This window comes from Epinephelus moara, chromosome 13 (assembly GCF_006386435.1).
Source record: "Epinephelus moara isolate mb chromosome 13, YSFRI_EMoa_1.0, whole genome shotgun sequence".
Lineage (NCBI taxonomy): Eukaryota > Metazoa > Chordata > Actinopteri > Perciformes > Serranidae > Epinephelus > Epinephelus moara.
The window spans coordinates 13,681,991-13,705,341 of record NC_065518.1 but is presented as its reverse complement, the minus strand read 5'-3'; the positions used below and the strand labels follow the sequence as shown (position 1 = coordinate 13,705,341).

Genomic DNA, 23,351 nt, shown 5'->3' with positions numbered 1-23,351 from the left:
CAAAACGTGACTTTTTTTGTCACGTGGCAGGATGAGGGTAGATCCGAACTGGAACCCTAACTGCACAGTGACAGCTAGCTAGCAGACAATAATCCTCTGCTGTGAGCATCCTGGCCAGAAACAAATTATCATAGTTGCTGGTTTCATTATCCTGATCTGCGTGACGTTGGTAGAAGCAATCAGTAAATTATTTAAGAAAAACTGATGTTACCAATTATTCTGAGATTTTACAATGCAACGTCCGAAAAAAAAAATCTTGCTTCCCATTGCTGAGCATTTTTAAGACTTTTAAAAGACTGATTTAAGACATTTAATACCAGTTAAGGCCCTATTTTAAGATCAATGAATTAAATGCCTTTTAAGACTTTTTAAGGATCTGCAGGAACCACGTTTGTGTAACTCTACGCATCATGTATAAAACTTCCATGTCCCCACATTACCTGAAGAAGTTGATGTCTGGGTAGTTGCGGTACTCAGTCTTTCTGGAGTTGCGTCGGGGGAAGGTGCAGAAGAAGGCGTTGGCGAGCAGACATGCCACCTGCTCCTGAGACATGGTGATGGAGTGGTTCGTTCCTTGCTTGAGGAGGGGTATCGGCTAAAGGAGGAACAGAGGTACAGCTGAGGAAGGTCAAAATAATTTGTTTTGTCAATTTGCCAAACGAGGCATAGAAGTTGAATTAATGCCACTAATTTGGCACCACTCTGTGCTTCTTGAATCAGCCATCATAATTACAATCAACGTTCATCTTTGCTCACAAGAGACCCAGACTCCTAATAAAGGCTGTGGGTTTATAAATAAACAGCACATCTGTGTAAGCAATTCTGTAATGACAGTGGGGAGACCTTGTTGCATCAAAGACCAACAGGAAAAATGACTTTGTTTGGCTACAAGTAGCACTGGCAAAATGAAGGAACACACAGCAATATTGACAGACATGATGGATTTAATTCAATTTGCTCGCTTTTCAACAGGCTTGTAGTACAGAGGGCTTCAACTTTTTTTAGTCCAAGGACCCCTTAGCTCCAAGAGAGACGGAGCAGAATGAAATGAGAAATAATTTTTGTTTCTTTTTTATAATATTTGAAGGCAAACTGTAAAACTATATCACAGATTTTGTTGCAATTCTATTTTCCTAAATTAATAATACATATATTTTTTTTTTTACTAATTTATCATATCGTCAAGAATACTGAAATATCGTGGTCTTATTTTGGGGCCATATCGCCCACTCCTAATGTCCGTACACTTGAAATAATAATAAAGGTCATTGGCCAACATGTTTTAATAGAACGCAAATGTTAGCTTGGTTCACCTCATGGATAAGTGCCGCAAATTTAGCTTTAGCTAGCTAACATGACTGCACAAAGATTCATGGATAACAGTTAGTAGTAGTATTAATGTCTTCATCTCTCCGCCTTATACATAGACCGGTTTTCTGGTCAGAATCAATTGAATTTTAGGTCGATTTTAGACTAGCTACTCAATTTTTAAATGTTTATCGTACCGTGAAAATCGTATATATTCTATTTGACTCTATCAAAAAAATAACTGATCGCAAAAATTATTATGGGAATAGAAATCAACTCGTCACTTCAAAAGAACTTTCTGTGCTACTCATCATGTAGACTGATGTTTAATTTTGATGGCCTACAACACTGAGTTTACTACACTTGTCACTAAATGCATTGCATTACCACAATGCTGTTTGCTTGGGTAATGGTTTTATTGGTGCGGACCATTTTGAGTGTTAAATATACCAAACTACAAATAAATTTCTTGGCCAAATGAATACACAAAAAAACCTTTTGATGGGACTTTTTTGGCTGCAAACACACACTGCTCTTCATCATCCACACACCAAAGAACGAGATGACCAAGACGACTATAAAACATTGGACAAATGACCGTCAATAGCTACGTGCCTTGACCTCACAATTTTTTACTACCATCTCACAAGATTATTTGTCATGTCGTGACCTTTGGGATCAACCTGCTGCGGTGATCTACTGTGTCGCAGACCAGTGAGCTGGTGTCTGTTGGTTAGTGATGGCTGTTACCTTGGTACAGAGCTCAGATGCTCTCAGTGCTAATTGCACCATGTCTGGCAGCAGGGAGTCAAACAGATGTTCAGCGGCATCAGGCTCCAGGACCTTGGAGAGAGCGAGAGATCTGTTTATGTTTGTTGTTTTGCCACAAAACTCAGCTGTGACATTATTAGCTGTTTGGGTTGATTAGGGCAGACAGAGGACGGATCAAATTAACAGCTCGGATTCATATCAAAATGTTGAGGCTTTATGTACAATTTTACTGGTAAACAAATATTAATGAAATATAAGAAATGCAGAACATTAAATGGCAAAACCCTCTTAAAAAAAATTGTAAAATTCCGCTATTCAATCTACTGTGCGTGTAGGAGTAAAACAGCTAGTGGAAAATAAAAAAAACTGAATATTCTTATTTATTCATTTATTTGGATCCCCATTAATCACTACAAAGGTAGCAACTACTCTCCCTGGGGTCCACACAAGCAGACATTACTTCATAGAGTAAAACAAATATATGACTAAAAATCCAGGGCAAAAATAAACAAAATACAACCAAAAAACAGGAAAACTACAAAATAAAAATTTAGAAAACAAACAAATAAACTAACAAAACGAAAACAAACAAACAAAACTGAAAGATTAACCACAAAATAGTCAGAAATTATCAGGAAAAAAAAGAAAAAGAAATAATTGACTATTACCTCACACTGCACATTTAAAGGAACAGTGTGTAAGATTTAGGGGGATTTAGTGACATCTAGTGGTGAGGACTGCAGATTGCAACCAGCTGAAACTTCTCCCGGTGAAAATTCCCTTAGTATTCACTGTGTAGGAGGTTTTAACCGAGAGTTGAATTATCACAGAGGTCTCTCCAAAACAAACGGAACGGGTAATTTAAAAACACTGAAAAAAGCAGTTTCACATTAACAAAAATCAGTGTTTCTCCAACACAAACCGTCGTAGACGTGAAAAAGCAAAAACACGAATGGCCCTATCTAGAGCCACTGTTTGGTTTGTCCATTGCCGGCTACTGTAGAAACATGGCATTGCAACATGGTGATCTCCGTGGAGGAGGACTGTGGAGGATAAATGTAAAAAGGTAATAAAAACACAATTTGTCTTATTTTCAAGTGATTATACACAAAAGAAAACATACTTATCATATCCCAAATCGGCCAGCATTTCCCCCTCAATCCTACACAATGGACCCTTAGAATTGGCTTTTGAAAGACATGGCTTCATATCATTAAAAACATCTGGCTTAAGCTGGACAGTTTGTCTACAATAATACCCTCAGAAACAAATACTACAGTAACAATACTGCATTAGTGCACTAATGTGTCTTAGACAATATATACTACCCGTATTTACGCCCGTATTGCTTCAAAATGTCAGAATGATCAATCACAAAGCAATTTCATCAAGGTTGCACGGCCATGCCAGCTGATTAAACAGTCTTCCTGGAAGAGATGCAAATGACCGAGCGTTTGAAACAGAAAGGACAGTGTGTTCCCAGGACAAGGAGCCTTGACTGGTGATTTAGCAAAGGACATTTATATTATGGCAAAGGAAGCCTGACTAAACACTGTCATAAGTAATGACCTGGTTGACATCATAAACTGCTCCTATGGGCGTAATAAATGACGCCAGCTGACAGGGCGAGACGGTGGATATAGCTGAGGTAGTATAAGCCAAGCTCTTTAAATCAGCACAAGATAGTGCATCAAATCAACTGAACTAACACTCGGTATGACTTGATACAGGTCTGTACATCACGCCAAACTGACAAAGTAATCAAGCAAGATGCGGGGGTGTGGGCAGCGCGAAACCAGAGCTCCCATACAGATTTAACACAACCCACTGACACTCTTGTTCCTATTCCCAACAGGTCTGAGCAATAAAGCAATCTGCTTGACTGCGTCTGTGGACATGTTACCGTGTTAAAATAAAACACTTGCGCGCTCATAACCGTAAATACAACACAGGTTGGGCTAGACAGAGGGAAATGGACCAAACCAACCCTGTCCGTCAACTGCTTCTCAGTTATTCATAAGTTGTGCATGCCGAGATGAATATTCAATGAGGGTGCCTGGCCCGTCACTCTATGCCATTCATGTCTACGTTTCTCTGACACTCAAAATAAGTCTGCTCCTGTGTCTCAAATCTGGCTCCTCCAGAGGAGAAGTAGCAAACTAAAAAATGTGATCCATCCATTACATTGCATTGTTTGCTTGTGTGTTGCACTGGAAATAACTAAAATATATAGGATCCTCTGTGATTGGTTTTTAAAATTAAATATGTTCAGCACCACCACTATATTTAATGGCCTATATGAGCTGCTTCCTATCAATACCTTACAAATACTGCACATGTAGCCTAATAGCTACCGCCTCTGTTGCATATTTGACTATTAAAAAATAGATTTATTAATCAGTCGAGCTGCGAGTAAATTCTGTAAGGGACAGAGGCAATAAACAGTCTTTGTTAAGAGGTACTGTGTGTCAACTTTGCAATAATATAGAACATAAATAAAGCAAACGTATTTTATGTGAGCTACAATGTCTTATAGTAGGTGACTCTACAAAGTTACATTAAAGTTTCTAACATGAAAAACAATTGTGCCACTTCTCATTTTCACAATTTTAGGGTCAAATATGCAAGTTTTACAGTGTTTACTAAAATACCAATGAGGTTACAGGGATAAAACATTTTGGTTTTTCCCCTTATTCTGAAATAAGACAATATTCCTACTAAACTGTTTACATAGATAATTAAGAAAATTAATATTCCACAAATATCCCTGTTTACATGCAGTCATGCGTACTCAGAAATTATGGGTGAAAAAAAAAAAAAAAAAAAAATCGATACAGCAAAGTATCGCGATATTTCTGCAATATCGTATCATCACACCGTGCCAAGTATCGATTTTTTTTTTAATTATATAAATTATTAATATCACAAATATTAATTAAACTTTAGGTAGCCTACTACAATAATATAATCAATTCCTTTTTCAGTCAACTACATAAATTTTGCTGCAAATAAAATGGCTGAAGTAAGACGAACAGACGGAAAACTTTATCTTAGATAATACAAATGTCGACAAAGTTTTCCTTCTGGGACAAAATTTACAGTTGGGAAAAAAAGGCAATATATCACAATATATTTTATCGCAATACTCAGCACATTGCAACATGTTTAAAATTAATATTGTATTGTGACCTAAGTTTCATGATAATATCGTACCGCGGAGCCTCTGATACTTCCAACCCCTACCTAACATGTCATTTATCACATTAAAATATGGAAACGTAGAACGTCTGTTGCTGGTGCCAGGATTTTTTTCAGACTTATTCGACTGCACAAACACAACCTCCCTGTTTCATTCCTTCCACCACCGTCTTGAAAAATTTGGCAGTGTGATATTTAAACATATCATATATATAGCCTATTGATATCCAAGTCTTTCATAATGTTTAAAAGTAGGTGTGTTTCTCCTTTAGATCAGAAATGTGGGCATTTGTTTTGTGCATGCATCTCTACCTCTGCCTTGAAAACTGTTGGCGAGTTGTTCCATGACATCACACAGAGCTTAGGGTTAACAGGCAACAAGCTGTGTGTTGCAAACTTCGGTAAAATCTCAAGTAGAGACGCATATTCCGAATGCGTTGTATACATGTCCAAAGAAAGCTCCAAAAACCTGAATAACAGCTCCACGTCTTATTTGGAAAATCCTTCATTTGGAAAGAGGCCTAATTCGGAATATCCATACAGAATATGCTGTTTACAAATTCAGAATATTGTCATTTTCAGACTCCTACAGGAATATCAGCATGCATGTAAAAGTACCTACTGATTTCGACATACCATCTTCACTTCAATCATCAAACCAGTTAGTGGCCAAATTATGTGGCACCTCACTTTAAAGCCACCTCTGTTTTCATTTATATGATGGTGCTGGACATTCTGCAGTCTGACAAAATCAAACGTTGCCATCACAGCAGACTTGACACAATTCAAATCCAACCTCAACAACTACAACAACTTGGCCCACAGCTAAAGCCTCTCAACATGTTCCGATTTTATCTATAAAATTCCCATTGGGACATGATTTATGACATACATACAGCACACAATTGATTCAACAGTACATGGCCGGAGTAAAGTATTCCCTGGGATGTAATGTCAGCCATTTTCATTTCTGACAAGCTACTAAACATGACCTTTTGGCAAAAGATTAAATTATTTCTCTAGTCACACTTTGCCTCTGAAGGGCTGCAACATTCTTTCGTGAGAAATCCATTACTGTTCTGTTCAAAATGACAGAAACACATTTGACATGCTGGCATTCACCAAAACATGTTACATGTACTTTATTCCTGAAAACATGTAACTGATGTATTCTATGATGCAATGCAGCACAGAGTGGATGAGCGCTCCCTTACTATATGGAAAATAAAGCCTATTATTTGTCCTGTCTCACAGGCTCGGGATTTATATCAGCACTCATGTCACAACACGGCCCATCTCTCCAAATGGAAGATTCCCATCCCCTTCATGAGCCAGACAGTAGTACAGCCCTCCCTGATTCTCTACACAGGATGACGCAGAGCGCATCAAAACACAAAAGATGATGGATGGCCTCAAAACAAGGCTGGAGAAGACACTGACAACTCTGAGCAACAACCAATGAACCAATGGCGCTCTGGCCATCATGATGCAACTCAGGCCTATTTCATCCTTGGCCTGTGAAGAAAATGAGTTAGCCAGGGACCGTATAAAGAATAAATAAATAAAAATCACATAAGCACCTTTAAAATACAGACAGATAATCTGAGCCTCAGAACTCCAAACAGCTTGTGAGTTTATTTGTTTAAAGCCTCAGAAAGAAACTTCTCACAAATCCTTAAAACTTTATTCCAACACTTTTCTTCAAAAAATAAGTACCTTCGACTCTCAATCACTCTGCATGATATGCTCATTATTGTGAGTGTACTGTATGAACTCATGACTGGGTTTTCAAGGAGTAGAGACACAAACACAAGAAAAATGTCTACATAGTAGGCCTACAGTATCTATCGATATTGATTCACAATGCCACTTAAATACTGTTTATACCGAGCTAAATCTAATCTGGTGTCGAATGAGACATCCGCATCACTGCGTCTTCCACAAACTGAAGATAATATCCTCACTAACTAACGAGACATCTGTACTTTCTTTGACCCTGAGCTCCATGAGAGGAACCAACGCTGGTTTACGAGGCCTTCTGTCGGGCAATTATTTGTCATGATTGGACAGTTGATGTTTCATTAGTCGGCAGCATCGTCAACATGTGTTTCCATCTGTGTCTACATGTCTGCATGCCAGTATTAATTCAATCAAATCACAAAGAAAATAATTTTTGAGAACAAAGAAACTTCATTCACTACTTCTTCTGGGTTCAGTGATATTCATACAAATATCAGTAAATATAACATATATATTTATTGTTTACCTTAGTGCAGTACAAACGTAATGCAGTGAAGTCCCATTTCTTGGCCTGTGAGGAGTTGTACTTCAGTATTGCATTCTGTAACACAAAAATATCAATAATTATATTAAATTGAGATGAAAATCTACAAATTTAAATTGTCATTTTAAGTCAGAATTACGATATACATGTATTAACTCAACAAACAAGCTGTCAAAATATCAAAATTCGGAGGGACTGTGTGCCACTTTGTTTCTTGGCTTATGGCGCCATCTTATGGCAAAATCTAGTAACAGCAACTACAGTGCGCTTGTGAAGTTTCATGAAGAGAAATACATTATGTCTTGTCAGTAAAAGGACAGAGTTGAAACTTACCCTCAGCTCAAATGGACTCGTAAATTCCTTGTTTAAAGCTTCCTTGATCAGCTCCCACCGACTCTTATTCTGTAGTTCCAGTGTTTCCTGTGGAAGGACACGTTTTGTTAGGTCTCTGCAGGATGAACTCAGTTCAGCTTTTCATATGCAAAGAATAACAACGCTGTGTCATAATTTGCATTCAATATTTTGGCCCTCAATGTGTTTCACTTATGCACACAGAGATTTGAGACAAGAAAAATAGATGTAAATATCTGCTCTGAAACATTACAGTTCCATGTATATGCAGCATTGCTTGTAGAAACTCAGCAGTCTTACGTGAAGGTATATATGTCAACATCTTCAAACAAAATAAATATCACAGTGCTCATCCTGTCACCCTAATTGGTAGCAGTAATACACTTAATATGCCTTCATTCAGGCTTATAATAGCACTCAACTCAACTAAGATTAATTTATAAAGCACATTTAAAAACAACTCATGTCGGCCAAAGTCAGGTACACAGCTCGAACATTTAGAGACACAACACACAGGCACGCATCAGGGAAAACCACATCAGGGGGACTGAAACGCTAATGAATAAAAGTAGGTTTTGAGCCTGGACTTAAACGAGTTATGCTATTCCACAGTTTGAGGGCAGACACAGCAAAGGCACGATCACCCCTGAGCTTCAGTCTGGAGCGTGGGACAGCCAGGAGCCCCTGGTCCACTGACTTGAGGGACCTGGGCGTTAGAAGGTCTGGGTCTGGGATGTAGGATGGGACCAGATCATTAAGGGTTTTGTACACACACAGGAGAACCTTAAAGTCAATTCTGAACTTCACAGGCAGCCAGTGGAGAGAGGCCAAAACAGGTGTGATGTGGTCTCTGCTCACTGTTTACGTGATCCATATTGAACCACAGGTGTACGGTCTGCGCAATTAAAAGGCTAGTACTATCTTAATGTGACATTTAAACAACACTTTAACATATCCATTACTACAACTGCTTTTTATCCTGACAGATCTATAAACACTTGGATCATTACCTCATCCTGTACAGGAAACAGGTTGCTACTGGAACAGGGCATCTTGACATGGACATCATCCCAGGTATCCCTAAACTTTGTAGGATATGGAACAGGAACTTTACCACTCTGAAGAAGGTCTGTCTGTCAATGGGAGTCAGTGAAACAAATGGCATTATTATAATTTTTCTGAAAGCCATTATAAAAATATTTTCTTGGATTGATCATCTAATTACTGTATGTTTCAATGATGTAGAAAAAACTGCTCAAACCCTTATCATCACAGTGTGCTGGCCAGGAACGTCCTTCAGTGGAGGAAGCGGTCCGCCACATTCTGGCATTCTCTTTAGCTCACTAATTGGCGTCCCCAGCCATTTGACATCAGGCTTGACAACAGCAGATGTGGCTTCCTTGTCTGCATCTGGTTTGTCTGGAGACTTATTCGGCCTGCCCCGTCTCACAGGTACACCTGGTGATGAGGTCCCTGCAAAGAAGTCTGTTATTTTGGCATTGTGCTTGACGGAGCTCTCTGATGAGTCTGTCTCCATTTCTTCTTTCTCTAATCCATCATAATTGTGGGACGGTGGCTGTGTTAGCCCACTCCCTGCAGAGTCCTTGGAAGCTGGTGACACAGGATTGTACTCATCCAGGTCCTGTGGTGTCAAAGGTTGTGTTTCTTCATCCGAGTCAGACACAGCAGGCTTTTCAGCATTTTGCCGCTCCTGAACCTGAGCTGACGTGCTCTGTGAGGCACCGTCATCAGCCATCTCGACATCTTCTTGGGTTTGGCACACTTCAGCTGTACTTTTTTGGGGCTTCACCAACCATCGTTCAAGAGTGCTTCTGAACTTCTGTTGCGGTCTGGGGCCAATTCTTTGATGGCAACCTTTTGTCTTAACACCTCGCAGTCGGTCTGCTCCAGTCTTTGGCTGTATGTCCATCTTTGTGTCTGTGTTGTTTTGCCTCCTTTCTTGATCTACTGCATTATCTCTGCTCTGAATACATAAAGATGAGACTGAAGAAGAAAAACACAATTTAACAAAGAGGCAAATACAAAAATGAAGCCAATAACTTCTGTAAGATAAACTCAGAAGAAAGAAAAATATGATTTCTAACCAAGTTACCTTGGGAAGAAGATGGAGGGGACGTTGGGGCACTTATATCAACCCTAAGTCTCTTTGCTAAAGGTTCAAAGTCTGTCAGCGCAGTCATTCTACAAAAGAAGAAGCAAAACATTAGACATCCACATTATTTAGAGACAGAGTTGCTTCTTGGCAGTTTAAACATGAAAAGACACAAAATGTATACTCACAATACAACCTGAGCTGACACCAAGATTGAGGCGTTATTTGCTCTTGTCCAGACTTGTTTCGTGGGCAGCCCTTTCTTCAGTAGGTGAGCAAGTCTTAAAAAATGGTACGCAGCCATACATGACACTATCTAACAATTCCTAAAAAGCACATGCCGGTGCTTTGACGTTAGTTTGTAGGGGCATAACATCAACTTACTTATCCGTGTTGCTAATTGGCTAACTAATGAGCGTTCGCCTGTACCTGATGCTGAACGAAATGCTGCGTTTATCTTGTAATATAAACCAAGCTTTTACCTTAGGTCGCAGTTTGTTGTTGTCCAACAATAGGGTGACACACTGTCCAGAAACGACTGTCAACAAACCGTTAGCTAGCTTACATGCTAGCTAGCTTTGGAGTTCAACAGCTCCTTAAAACAACCGAGAAATAATTGTGAATAGCGCCAGACACTTGAGCACGCATCTTGTAAACTCACAGCTTCCTATTAAAAATAACCTAAACGTACACTATGACAATATTTGTTGGTTTTTGGTTAGTGTTAAGACGCAGAGTAGCACTTCCGGCTGTCACTGAACCTAGCAACAACAGAGCAGTTCTTCCGCGCGCCAGTGACGTAGCAACTGTTGAAATAACGCGAGATTTCCAACAGCAGTTCTCTACGTTTATAACGGCTATGATGATTTCACTGTAGAAAAGTTAGTTTATAAGAAATTCTGATTCAGACACGGTCTAAAAAAAGTAAGACTTTGTTGTAGATTTACTGTCTTTTTAATATTAACAACAATTAAGTCTGCTATTATGAACAAAAGAATGTCAGAGGACGGAAACACACCCGCTTAAGACAGTTGCTAATGACGCAGGTATAGTTTAACCGTAAGCTAACACTCGCATAACATTAGCATATAGTTACGTGTTACAGAATGGGAAATACTCGGACAAATATTTAGTCTTGTCACTCCACCTTTGCAGTTTGTTTTCACAAGCCACCTGTCGCAAGCCACACCCATCACGACTCACCTGACCAGCAGAAGGAAGCAAAGGCACAAGCCCTGCATTCATTAATAGCAGGCATAACGTAACCGTGAGGGTAATGGGGAAATAACCGTGGTACTTTAACCGGGATCATGGTCAGGAAATACATCTTAGTCGCTGTTTTTTTGCTGTCTTGCGTTTCTGGGATTGACAACAAAGGTGAGGTTGAATAGTCTTTCGATGGAGGTGAAAAGGAGCGTGTTCGTTGTCTGTTTTCTTGTTGTAAAGCGACACAAGGGATCCTAACTCCTCAGGAAGAATCCTTAATATTAAACATTTCATTGCCTTTTTGTATGTGGTTGAATTATTTGTGGGTGCTTTGTGTCGTGAAGGAAATGGCATTAGAAAACTACAGGATACCTTTCTTTATGTTTACAGTTTCTCTATGTATTCACCTTTGTTCCAGACATTTTCAATGGGCTTTCATTAAAACTTTCAAAGTACTCCATTGTAAATCCTCAGCTGATTCGCAGATGGACAAGGAGCATCAACAGCCAACCAAAAGAGGTAGGTAACAACCCTGATTAACTCTTTTTAAATGACATTGTGATATGACATCATCAAGAATGCTTTGGTTTTACCCATTTTAGGAGGATGGAGAAGAGACAGTGTCATATGCTGTCAACATAAACAACAGAAAACACCTGCTTCACCTAAAAAAGAACAGGTATGCACAGAGTTAATTAAGTGTTACTGACATTGCTGTAACTCCTTTAAACATCCTGTCTGTTTTTCTCTTCTTATCAGAGACTTTCTACACCCAAACTTTGTTCAGTATTCACGTGACGCCAACGATAACCACAAGCCATCATATCCAAAACTGCATGTAAGCTGACACTCATTCATTCCGGTTTATTAGCCTGGTTTGAACTTCAACCCACAATCCTGTTTACACCATTTATTTCCCCCTCAGGTGCACTGCTATTACCACGGAGAGGTGGAAGGATATGAGGATTCATTGGTGGCGCTCAGCACATGCTCTGGCCTCAGGTGTGAACATCTCTCTTGCTGTTTCTAGTTCCTCTTTTAGGTGATATATGAGCTAGAGCTGGGCACTGATTCAGTATTTGCATTCCTTGAGTGGAAATGTGTCATGATCATATGATCGGATCATGCTATCATTCCACAGTACTTTGCCATCCAAAATTAATGAACTAGACAATCCAGACAATTTTTTCCCCACTTAAAGGTCCAGTGTATAACATTTAGTGGCATCCACCGATGAGGATTGCAGATTGCAACCAGCTGAAACTTCTCCTGGTTAGATTTGCTTCAGTTTATATTGTTCAGAAGGTTTTTAGTGGCAGCTGAATTTTCAGCAGAGGTCTCTTCTTCTTCAAAACAAACAGACCAGGCGATAAAAACTGCTCAAAACACTGAATAAAGCATTTTCAAGTTGCAAATCAGTGTTTCTTTGATGCTGTTTGGCACACTGCAACGAGCCACTAGCCTAGCACCTGCTTATGTGTGCTCACCTTTTTTCTCTGATAACAGAATCCAGACATTCAGAGGGTTTTTACGGGGAGCTGTATTATTTGCAGAGGTCTCTTCCTCTCCAAAACAAACACGACGGCCTGTTAACTACGGTGGCCGATGTGAAAACGCGAATGGCCCTACCGAGGAGCTAGTGTTTGGTTTGTCCACTCTGAGCTGTAGTTAGATTAGAGGTCAGCGTTTAATTTGCTCTCCGATGAATACGCTGTCCCTAAAACAAAACATTCCTGCAGGTAATTATTAACACAGTTTCATCTCATATCATGTAAAGTAGGCTACTTCATTTACAGTTCTTGTGATGTCCATCATAATCAACCCTGCCATTTTCACATGAATGCACTCTTTGCTGGAGAGGAAAACGTAGAGTTGGCTGAACTAGTTGATAGCCAGCTTCGGACACTGGTTATCCCGACAGCCAACGTTAGGATTAATCAAGCCAGATAACGAAAATATATCCTGGGTAAGTTGAACTGACCTCAGGTGATTTAAACCGGTAAAAACACTGAATAAAGCAGCTTTACGTTTACATGAAGTGTATTTCCGACACTGCTCTTCCTGGCAGAGACTGCTAACTATGGTGGCCAACGCAAAACTGTGAATGTCTCTATGTTGAGTCAGTGTTTGGTTTGTCCGATCTGGGCTACTGTAGAAACACGGCGGTGCAACATGGTGATCTCCGTAGATGAGAACCTGCTCCCTATGTAGATATAAAGGGCTCATTCTAAGGTAATGAAAACACTAAGACTCTTATTTTCAGGGGATTATACACTGAATAAAATGTTCTTATTATATTATTTTCCATTGCTGCCAGTATATTCCCCTAAATCCTTCACACTGGACCTTTAATATGAGGAAGTGTATTGGGTTTATTGGTTATAAAATTGATTATGTAAGGTCATGCCAAGGTGTGGGTTTGCAGTACCACACCCAGGCTTTGGCACAAAAGCATTTATCTAACGGCTTTGCACTGCTTTTCTGTAGGGGTGTGATCGTCCTTGGAAATGAGACATATGGACTTGAGCCTGTGCCACAGTCTGCCACCAACGAGCACCTTCTGTACCTCCTGAAGGACAGTGAGTCAGGGCCCGTCCGTTGCGGGGTCGTCAGTGAGGCTGAGTCAACGCAGAGCCACGAACCCTTTGAGCCTGGGCAATCCCTGACTTCACTGCTGCGGGTTAGGATGCCCCACCACGTTTACCTGAGCGTATATTTATAGTGTGAGCTGGTTTTGAAATGGAAAGTGGCAGAGAATGTCAATGACTGCTTGTCCTTCTTCTCTGTTTGTTGTTTAAACAGAGGAAGCGCAATTTACCTCAAACCAGTTATGTGGAGTTGGCGCTTGTGGTCGATAATCTCAGGGTGAGTGTGTTCGTCTGTTTGTGAATTCAGTGTTGGTGAGTGAGAATGAATTGGCTGCAACAGGTTTGACTAGATCCAGATAAATGAGCACTTATTGTACTTAATGACTCATCAGCCTTGTAACAGTTAATCTTTTTCCTTTAAATGTTGCAGTATGCTGTGGAATATAGTGCCAAAAATAACCAGTCTATCATAACTGCATGATCCTTCATGATATTTTGTTTATACAGTATAATCATAAGGAACAAAATGAGACGGCGGTACGAGAGGAAATGGTGGAACTGGCTAATCTACTGGATGGGGTGAGATTTCAAGTTGTTCTACATAATTCTAATATTGTTTTTGTTCCACTGCCACCCCATGCTTTATAATGATTTATTTTCTGTTGCATTCTAGTATTACAAGAAGCTGAATATCCGTGTGGTGCTGGTGGGCCTGGTTATTTTTAAGGATAGTAATCCCTTCAGTGTGGAAGGCGGTGCAGGAGAGGTGCTGGGAAGGTTTGTCAAGTGGAGGAAGAGTACTCTGTTACCAAAGATCAGGAATGACATCGGTCAACTCATTGTGTAAGTATTGTGTTCTTTGTCTTGTTCTTTGAGTTTTATGATGACACTGAAGTTTGTGACTCGTCCCTTGGTCCTCTTGTTTCTCAGTGGTCGTCCTGGTGTATATGAGGGAGGTATACTGGGTATGGCCTTCGTGGGCACAGTCTGCTCCCCAGCGCACGCCGGAGGAATCAACGTGGTGAGTCCGACACCCTTTTAACTCCTTACACCAGCTGACACCTTGGTGCTTTGGCAGAATGAGCTTTTGCGCAGAAACTGATACTGTCTGCATTATTCATGGCAGGTGCCATAAGTGCAGCTCATTCTCGCATGTTCTAAGTAACACAGGAGTCAAACAGGTTCGACCAGATCTCAGTCTTTGAAGCACCATGACAAGGCATTTTGGTTTGGTCAGTTGAATTCCTAAGATTCTTTTGCACTGTGGTGCTTTACAGTGCTTTGATTTCATTTTCACAACAGGGTTCCCATGGTCATGGAAAACCTATCAAAAAAGTCATTCAATTATTAACACCTTCAAAGTTTTGGAATTTTGTTGTGTGCAGTAAATTAATTACTATAGTGATCTTCAATGGATACCTTGCACACAATGTAACATAACGGCAAATTTATTTTTTGTAGCTTTTGACTCAGTGTACCTCTAAAATGCCGCAATGCGTAAAGTTTTATCTAGCATCACATATATTTCTTTATTTTCTCCCCGTGTTTCGTCTCTTCCTTTATGTACGCTAGCTAGCTGTAATTATGTTTAAATAGAGTTTGAATCTGATATGTTTGAATAACGGCGAGTAAGTGGAGCAAGAAAAATAATGTCATGACGGAGTGGTTGAGCCATACACTGTAAAAATCATTAACGTAGCTACCGTGATGTCACCCATTGGTTTGAAGCCTTAAGGTTTGGCATTTCTGTCGTCACCATCTTGGGTTTTTTTGGAGCCAGAACAAAACCATAATGGGTGAGAAGGTGGAGCTGTGGAGGAGTGACAGGTTGATCTGACTGAGAAGCCAAGGACTGTCTTGGCAGACAGCCGCCCACCTGTAATTATGCGTAACTCTAAGCCTTAATGAAATATAAAAGGGTGTCAGGAAGGGAAAGTAGCTATAGAGACCAAAACTATTTTTGTACCAGGCTGTAAACATGTTTATTTCTGCTGTAAAGTTGGACATTTCAAACATGAGGGTCTATGGGGATTGACTGGCTTCTGGAGCCAGCCTCAAGTGGCCATTAGAGGAACTGCAGTTTTTGGCACTAACGCGTTGGCTTCATTTTTCAGCCCCAGTTGCCATTATCAAATTTGAGACGTTGATATGTTCAGCCCAGGGCGTCCAAGTGTCACTGGAAGCTGCAGTGCACTCTGGGAGTTCTACTGCTCCGTGACTGCATACCACATTCTATAATATAATTAACATTTGGAGTAAAGTGTACAATACAGTTCTTTTTGTGTTATATGTTGTGAATGGCCATGGAAACTTCATTCTGGGTCCTTAAAAAGTCAGGGAGAAATTCTGAAATTTCAATTGTGTAAATGTGTTTTCAGCCTCAGTTTATGCACGAAACAGTATGGCAGCCAATTCCTGTTCACAATCTCTGGTATTACAGCTAAACAGTGTATTAAAATATGTTTCTGAAGACATTTTAGGCTAGAAATAGGCAGAATCTTGGTTTGTATTTGATCAGCACTGCTGATAGAAACACTCTTGAAATTCATGTGTAGCCAAAATTCTTTTTTGTATTTATTTTGATAATACTGATGAATAAGAGTTCAGGATCATATTTAGATATATTAACTATCGACAATGTTAACACTGAATGCACTGGGTGTGTTTCCACAGTACGGCAACGACAACCTGGCTATTGCCTCCACTGTGGTGGCTCATGAGATGGGCCATAACCTGGGCATGAATCACGACAACGGGCGCTGCACCTGCGATGGAAAAAGCTGCATCATGGGCGCTGCTGGGTAACACATCTTCTACAAAATATGTCTTAACCTCATGACATGAAGTAATAAAGCAGTAGTTAAATTCCTGCAGTACTTAAATGCAGTGTATAGTACATTCTGTATCTTTTACAGCCATAGTGTCGTACAAAGGCTGTGTCTTTCTACTGAAATTCATTTGACAACAAAAGATTGTCAGAGATTGTTCTGTAGAGTTGAGGCCTATCCAAATAGATGTTTAATTAATGGTTTATCCTGCCACCCTGTAGTGGGTCCCCCACTTTTAGCAGCTGCAGTGAACAAGACTTTGAGAAGCTGGTCATTCGAGGAGGAGGCTTGTGTCTGAAAAACCAGCCATCCCCGTCAGATGTGATTGGAGTCGCTGAATGTGGCAATGGCCGGCTGGACAAAGGAGAGCAGTGTGACTGTGGCAAACCAGAGGTAGAGTACTGCATGCCAGACACACACACACACACACACAAAGTTTGTGATTACATGCAGACCAGTATTTTGAATATGAAAACAGACTCTTTCAGGTTTTCTGTCTTTTGAATGTGGTGGTAAGCATAATGTTTCTCTGTTTCCATTTCATACAGGAATGCAACAATAAATGCTGTAATGCTGCCACCTGCACATTTACATCTGGGTCGGCTTGTGCTCAGGGAGAATGCTGCGACAACTGTCAGGTCAGCATTATGGTGGACCTCAGGTCAGAGTTAGCAGCAGTAAATAACTAATTAAAACCTAACTTATCTAAAGAATGAAACTTGGTGGTTATTTCACATGTACTTTGAGTTTTTAGTTTGGCCCATGTCCCATCCACTAACATGGAGGGGGCAGGGTTTATGACCTACGCTAGAGACAGCCAGGTGTTTTGGCTTTACTTTTGGGGAGCTGTCATATCATCCATCTTTATTATACAATCTATGTTTATGACTGCACTAAGTGAAGGCAATAGATTGTATTTGGGAAAAAATTCTTTGCTCTTGTAAAAGAAACCAGTGGGTCGTCTTTGTTGTTTAAATGTGATGGGTTTGTGTTTTAGATCATGGTTTCCGGAGCACCATGCAGAAAGTCTGTCAACACCTGTGATCTCTCTGAGTACTGTAATGGCAAAAATGCATCCTGTCCCGACGACTTCTATGTCATGGACGGCCTGCCCTGTCAGGACGGTCAAGCTGCTGCGTACTGCTATGAGGGCCGATGCCAGACGTACGATTACCAGTGCAAACATCTCTTTGCACCAGGTACATTCAGTAATGCTTGATACAAATATTCGCAGCTAAATCTGTTTCTGAAAAATGCTAACTAGACACTCCAGTTAAAAATACATCTTTACATTAACATTTTATCTTGGATGTTCTGTCTCTCTTGGGCAGATCCAGCAACCAAGGCAGCAGATATTTGTTTCCAGAATGCAAACACAAGGGGAAACCAATTTGGAAACTGTGGAACCAACGGCAAAACCTTCATCAAATGTGCTGTAGCGTAAGTACCCTAGTTTTTAATTACTGAGGGATGATGTAATGTGTGTAATTCTCGGGAAAACTGCAACACAAACATATTCTACATCTAGATCACAGGATCAGTGGCACCAAAACCAAAAGCTATAACTGAATTTCAGAAATTCAATTATGCTGATGACGTATAGATCCATATAGCACAGTTAGGTGATTCACTGTTCTTCAAATAGGTCTGTTGTCCTTTTTTCTTACAAAGACAAACTTGCAGCTTTATTTTGAAGGAGTGCATTGATTGTGAGGATCAAAGTACTTATGGGAACAAGCCCTCTGAAGTTTAGGGGAGACTCATGGATACCCATAGAAGGCATTTTATTTAGATATCATAAGCTCAAACGACCTTTTGGAAAATGGCCATGCTAATTTTGGAGCATTATTTAGCCTGCTTCCTGACAAGCTATGCCAACATGGTCGATACCTAGCATCAAAATGCGCACCCCACAGCGTCTTAAAGACAGTAATGTCAGCCTTCAATTATTTTTGGCCAGTGGGGGGGGTGCTGCAATTATATCAGGGGGGCCATGGACTCCCCTTGAAGGCGCCACTGCACAGGGTTGAAACTCCTAAATCATGTATTACGAACCACATCCACTCAGGGCCCAGTTATTGAAATCGTTTGGGATCGTTTGAGTTTTTTTCACCCCAACATTTAAGTCATTAACAGCTGTGGGAAGTGACTGTGTTCTCTTAATCCTCCACTGCAGAAACTCCATGTGTGGAAAGTTGCAGTGTGTTAACGTGGACCTTGACACCCCCCCGTCTGGTGCCCAAGTCAGTGTGGAAGAAGTTCAAGGGTCAAGGTGTATTAACGCACACTTCAACCTTGGCACCGACGTGCAGGATCCCGGCTACGTCAACAATGGCAGCCCTTGTGAGAAAGGAAAGGTAAGCAGACAAAGTATTTTAAGGAGTGCACACGCCAAAGAGAAGGAATGTAACCTGTAACTGATGTGATTATACTTGTTCCTGGAAAGTACTGTCATTGTGAAAGTGAAAATAATGATGCCATTATTCTTCTCTGTCAGACCTGCATAGACTTTCAGTGTGTGAACGCCTCCTTTCTGCTGCCCAACTTGGACTGTAGTGCCCAGACCACCTGCAACAGCCGAGGGGTGAGTCTGCATTTTCTTTTCTCTTTGTACTCAGTTACCAGCCAGTGATGACAAGTCTGACTTTGCCCCTATAATGTTCTCTTCAGGAGTGTAATGACCAAGGGCACTGCCACTGTAAGAACGGGTGGGCCCCGCCTAACTGTGACAAGTCAGGGCGAGGTGGCAGCATAGACAGCGGTCCTGCTCAGATAGGTGGGTTTACCTTTACTTTTCAAGACAAAGCACACAGAAAGTCAAAGGCACCATACCTTATACAGTTCACCTAATGTCACACTCTTGAGCTCTGAATGGGGCAACATATGGAAATCAGCCATGATGATCTCTAAATGCATCACTAGGTACAAAGTAATCTAATACAGTGGTCCTTTATTAGGCTTCATATTACTCATGTATTAATCATTTTGTTCTCTGATGGCATGACTTTAGTGCTGGTGGTTCCTTATTACATGTCTTGTTATTGCGCCAAGATGTCAAAGTGTGTTGGTCTTAGATCGTCTAACTAAAATGGGAGGAGCTTGTAAATGTGTGTCCTTTTTTTGTGACAACTGGTTATCCAATCAACTACACACCATAGACTATATAAAATAATAGACGTAGCCACTTTGTTGTCAGCCATCGGTTTGAGTACTCCTGCTTTGAATCCTCAAGTTCAACGTTTTGGTGTCGCCATCTTTGATTTTTTTGGAGTGACCGAGAGAGTGGAGCTAACCCTGTAGCTAGCTGCTAGCTTGGTTAAGACTGTGCATTTACAGCTATAATTAACTGTGAATCAGTTTAATTCAATTCAACAGGACTTTATTTATCTCGAATTAAATTTGTGTGCCAGAGAAGGCTTCAAAATATGGTAAAACTAAGTACAGTAACTAGGGATGCACCGAAATGAAAATTTGTGGCCGAAGCCGAATAATATTAAATGCTTGGCCGAATACCGAGTACCGAATACCGAATGCCGTTTTTTAGTTTTTCATTAGTTTTTGCAGATGAACCCCCTCCAGATTAGTGTTGTCACGGTACCAAAATTGGGATCCACGGTACGATACCAGTGAAAGTATCACGGTTCTGAGTAGTATCAGGATACCACAGCGAAAATGAGGCAGATGTGCCTTTTGTCATTTATAAAAAGATAAATCTCTTTTCTATAATACATCAATGATATTTCAATGACATAAATTACTTATTGACTTATTCATACTTCAAAAACAGCATCAATAAGTGATTAACATAGGGGGGATCAAAATAAAATAATTAAATGAAATAAAAATCAACCAGCCACCCTCCTCCCCTGACAAGTAAAGAACAGTCCCTTCATAAGTAATGAACAGTCCCTAAAGTGTGGTGAGGTTTGTGGGCCGTTACTGACACAAAGAGAGAAATGTAAACGGCTCGTTTCTCCTCTGATACGCCACATACTGTGTGCTGCCACGGCTCGGCTGTTCAGGTACTTTTGGGCAGTCGTGACAACAAGTTATTCACCTGGAGCCGGACTTCTCCGTCGCCGGTAAGCCGTTATCATGCCCCGCCGAATTTGACAGGAATACATTCCTGTCCGTGTCTGTGACCCCCGTTCAACCCACAGCCGGCGGGATTTGCCGTTTCGTTTCTGCTGCTGGTTTTAATCTGTACTCACACAGCATGCTGAATGATTTATTTTGCTCGCACAAAACTATTTTTAGTCGCAAATGCGAGTGCGGTGATGGACGGAGTAAAATATCGCCACACTGCTGACATTTTACTCCATCTGTCACCGCACACTGTTTGATTGCGTTATCAAAACACGCCGCTATTATTCAGCCTTGCTTTTCACTTATTCCACCGAATACCGAATGTGTGTTTTTTTGCAATATTCAGCCGTATATATTCGGTTACCGAATATTCGGTGCATCCCTAACAGTAACCACAGTTTTAATGATTCACAGAATACCAATAGTAATGACCAGTGGTTTCCCCGGGTCAGGTTCACTCACTGGGCCCAGTGTAATAACAATAGATTATTAAATATCTGGCAAAATATGCAAATATACAAGATAGAAGTGTTTTCTAGGAGCAAAGGCAAAAACCACTGCCTAACAGAGTAACAATAGGGGTATGATAAGTACCAGAGTTACTAAAATGAACTAAAATGGTGGAAAAACTGACTGCATCTGCTAATGCTAATGCTAATGCTAATATTCTCTACAGAAAACCGGATTAAAACCATTGAAACAAAATGAACTTTTTAGGAAAACTGAATATCTGAATCCTTAGAAGGTCATTTAGTGCAACCAAATGCTGAACAAGACTTTTTTGGTCCACCAAAACGTTGTAATTAACTTTCATAAACTGAAAGCACAGTGAATTAGCGACAGCTACAGCTACGCCTAAACTCTGTGGGTCTGGGGTTACACCATGGTTACATTAGCCAACCAGTGTTGCGCTGGGGGTAGCAACTTGTCATCACTCAAAGCAACCATACCCTTAATAATCCATAACTTTAAGTCCTAATTATTTTTAAATGGGTGAGTTACATAAAAAAAATCACTCCTCATCCAGTTGTCATGAAAGGAAATTAGCTATAGAGGCCAAAACTGTTTTTGTACCAGCTTTATTTCTGCTGTAAAATCGGGCATTTCCTTAGGGATTGACTTGCTCTTCTCGAGAAAGCTTTAAGCAGCCATATCTGAGGCCAGGCAATCGTTTTGAATGGTCACTGTACTAACTTTAATTATACTGAGGATGTATCATTAAAAAAATTCTGTTGACCATAATCACATCACGTAATATCACAAGACACAGTATTTCATTTAATCTCATTTTGCTTTAGTTATCGCAGTTGTTTGCTTGATAAACCACCATAAAACGCATCTTTGGACTTCAGCATGGATTTTATGTAACGAGTCCCAGTTACGAGCCTACTCAGCCTCTTAGCGGCTTTTTTTATTGATAGTAGTTGCTACAACTGTTAAACATCTTCTCAGGCTGTGATGCCTCACATTGTGAACTAGAACCATGTATTTTAGCTGTTTTATGAGCATTAGTTATACAGTAAATCTAAGTTGTCTTCTCTGCGTCCTGTTTCCACTCCTGATGTATTCATATATGTTAAGTTTGTCATGATGTCTTGTGTTTGAGAAGAAAAACTTCATAACAAAAGGTACTGCAAAAACAGCAAATCACTGTTGTTATTGTAGGTAATCCGCCAGGTACACAAGTTGACTGTTGCAGTTACTGTACCGTAAGTGTTTCTTACTGACACATGACCTTTTTCTACCTCAGATTACTCCCTCAGGAACGGCCTGTTGATCTTCTTCCTGTTGGTGGTTCCTGTTCTGGTCCTTGTCATTCTGGGGCTGCTCTTCGTCTTCAGGAGAGACTCTCTGGACCCGTGCATAAAAGGAGCCAGGCACCTCAAGTAAACATCACCTCACATTAAAAATATACTGATAGATACTTTAAAGGCAATGTTTTTGATGGAAAGATGATTAAAGCTTTCTTTTTTTTAGGTCACGTAATGCTGGAAATGCAAATGGGCAGTCAAACAGCAATGTTCAGACAAGTGTCACCACTCAGCCTCCAGCACAGGCTCCTTCACAGGGGGTAAATTGTTGTTTTTATAATGATCATTGCAGCAGGGGAGGCAGGGCAATGTTGGATTACAGAAGATGTACATGTGTTTTCAGCACGGCAGATTTTAAGTTGTTTTTCTTCTAATTCCAGCCTGGACATCCAGGAGCTACCACAGTCCCGATCTCTGGGTATGAATTTTTATTTTTTATCTACCATATCGTCCTCAAACACACAAGCAAACCTGTATAACCAGTTTAACCGTATTTGGACACCATCTGTCAGTTTCAGGTATGGAGAACTGGATTATTGGAATGCAGATGAAAGCGGTGCTCCTGCAAAACCAGCAGCTCCAATGCAAGGACCCGGAGTACCCAAACCCATCCCGCACAAGGAGCCACCAATCTGATTCTCCTTTTATACAAAGTATCGTCAGTTGTATTGTGAATGTACGGAGTTTACCACAGCTCAACACTGTATGAAGAGACAATCTGAAAACACTGTGATAACAACAGACTCACTTTGATTTGTTGCAAGCACCTTTTTTTTTTTTTTTTTTTTTTTTTAAGGTGGACTGTAA

The 23,351-nt window shown here is 40.4% G+C and overlaps 2 protein-coding genes across 2 annotated transcripts in view; one reads left to right on the top strand and one right to left on the bottom strand.

The window, feature by feature from the left end:
* LOC126400190 (poly(ADP-ribose) glycohydrolase) overlaps window positions 1-10,781 on the bottom strand; it is a 31,790-nt gene extending 21,009 nt beyond the window's left edge. The window contains exons 1-9 of the mRNA XM_050060750.1: window positions 10,508-10,781; window positions 10,214-10,351; window positions 10,026-10,114; window positions 9,174-9,916; window positions 8,923-9,045; window positions 7,895-7,981; window positions 7,544-7,618; window positions 2,059-2,151; window positions 441-595 (exon numbers count right to left, since the gene is read on the bottom strand). Of these exons, the coding sequence (XP_049916707.1) occupies window positions 441-595; window positions 2,059-2,151; window positions 7,544-7,618; window positions 7,895-7,981; window positions 8,923-9,045; window positions 9,174-9,916; window positions 10,026-10,114; window positions 10,214-10,329 (1,481 nt within the window). The 5' untranslated portion in view covers window positions 10,330-10,351; window positions 10,508-10,781. The remainder of the gene's footprint in view (window positions 1-440; window positions 596-2,058; window positions 2,152-7,543; window positions 7,619-7,894; window positions 7,982-8,922; window positions 9,046-9,173; window positions 9,917-10,025; window positions 10,115-10,213; window positions 10,352-10,507) is intronic.
* Window positions 10,782-11,252: 471 nt separating this feature from the next.
* zgc:174164 (uncharacterized protein LOC570656 homolog) lies at window positions 11,253-23,312 on the top strand. Its single transcript, XM_050060749.1, has 22 exons — window positions 11,253-11,402; window positions 11,650-11,750; window positions 11,834-11,910; window positions 11,991-12,069; window positions 12,157-12,233; window positions 13,719-13,911; window positions 14,034-14,096; window positions 14,327-14,398; window positions 14,493-14,662; window positions 14,750-14,840; window positions 16,493-16,620; window positions 16,869-17,040; window positions 17,196-17,285; window positions 17,645-17,846; window positions 17,979-18,087; window positions 18,824-19,004; window positions 19,145-19,231; window positions 19,318-19,423; window positions 22,484-22,619; window positions 22,711-22,804; window positions 22,925-22,962; window positions 23,057-23,312. Exons 1-22 carry the CDS (start codon window positions 11,336-11,338, stop codon window positions 23,178-23,180), a joined length of 2,457 nt encoding a protein of 818 aa, XP_049916706.1. The 5' UTR covers window positions 11,253-11,335; the 3' UTR covers window positions 23,181-23,312.
* Window positions 23,313-23,351: the final 39 nt, after the last annotated feature.

Coding starts and splice junctions, on each gene's coding strand:
- zgc:174164 (XM_050060749.1), top strand. CDS start 11,336: ATGGTCAGGAAATACATCTTAGTCGCTGTTTTTTTGCTGTCTTGCGTT. Junction 12,070..12,156: donor CATCATATCCAAAACTGCAT/GTAAGCTGACAC, acceptor TTTCCCCCTCAG/GTGCACTGCTATTACCACGG. Junction 22,963..23,056: donor ACCACAGTCCCGATCTCTGG/GTATGAATTTTT, acceptor ACCATCTGTCAG/TTTCAGGTATGGAGAACTGG.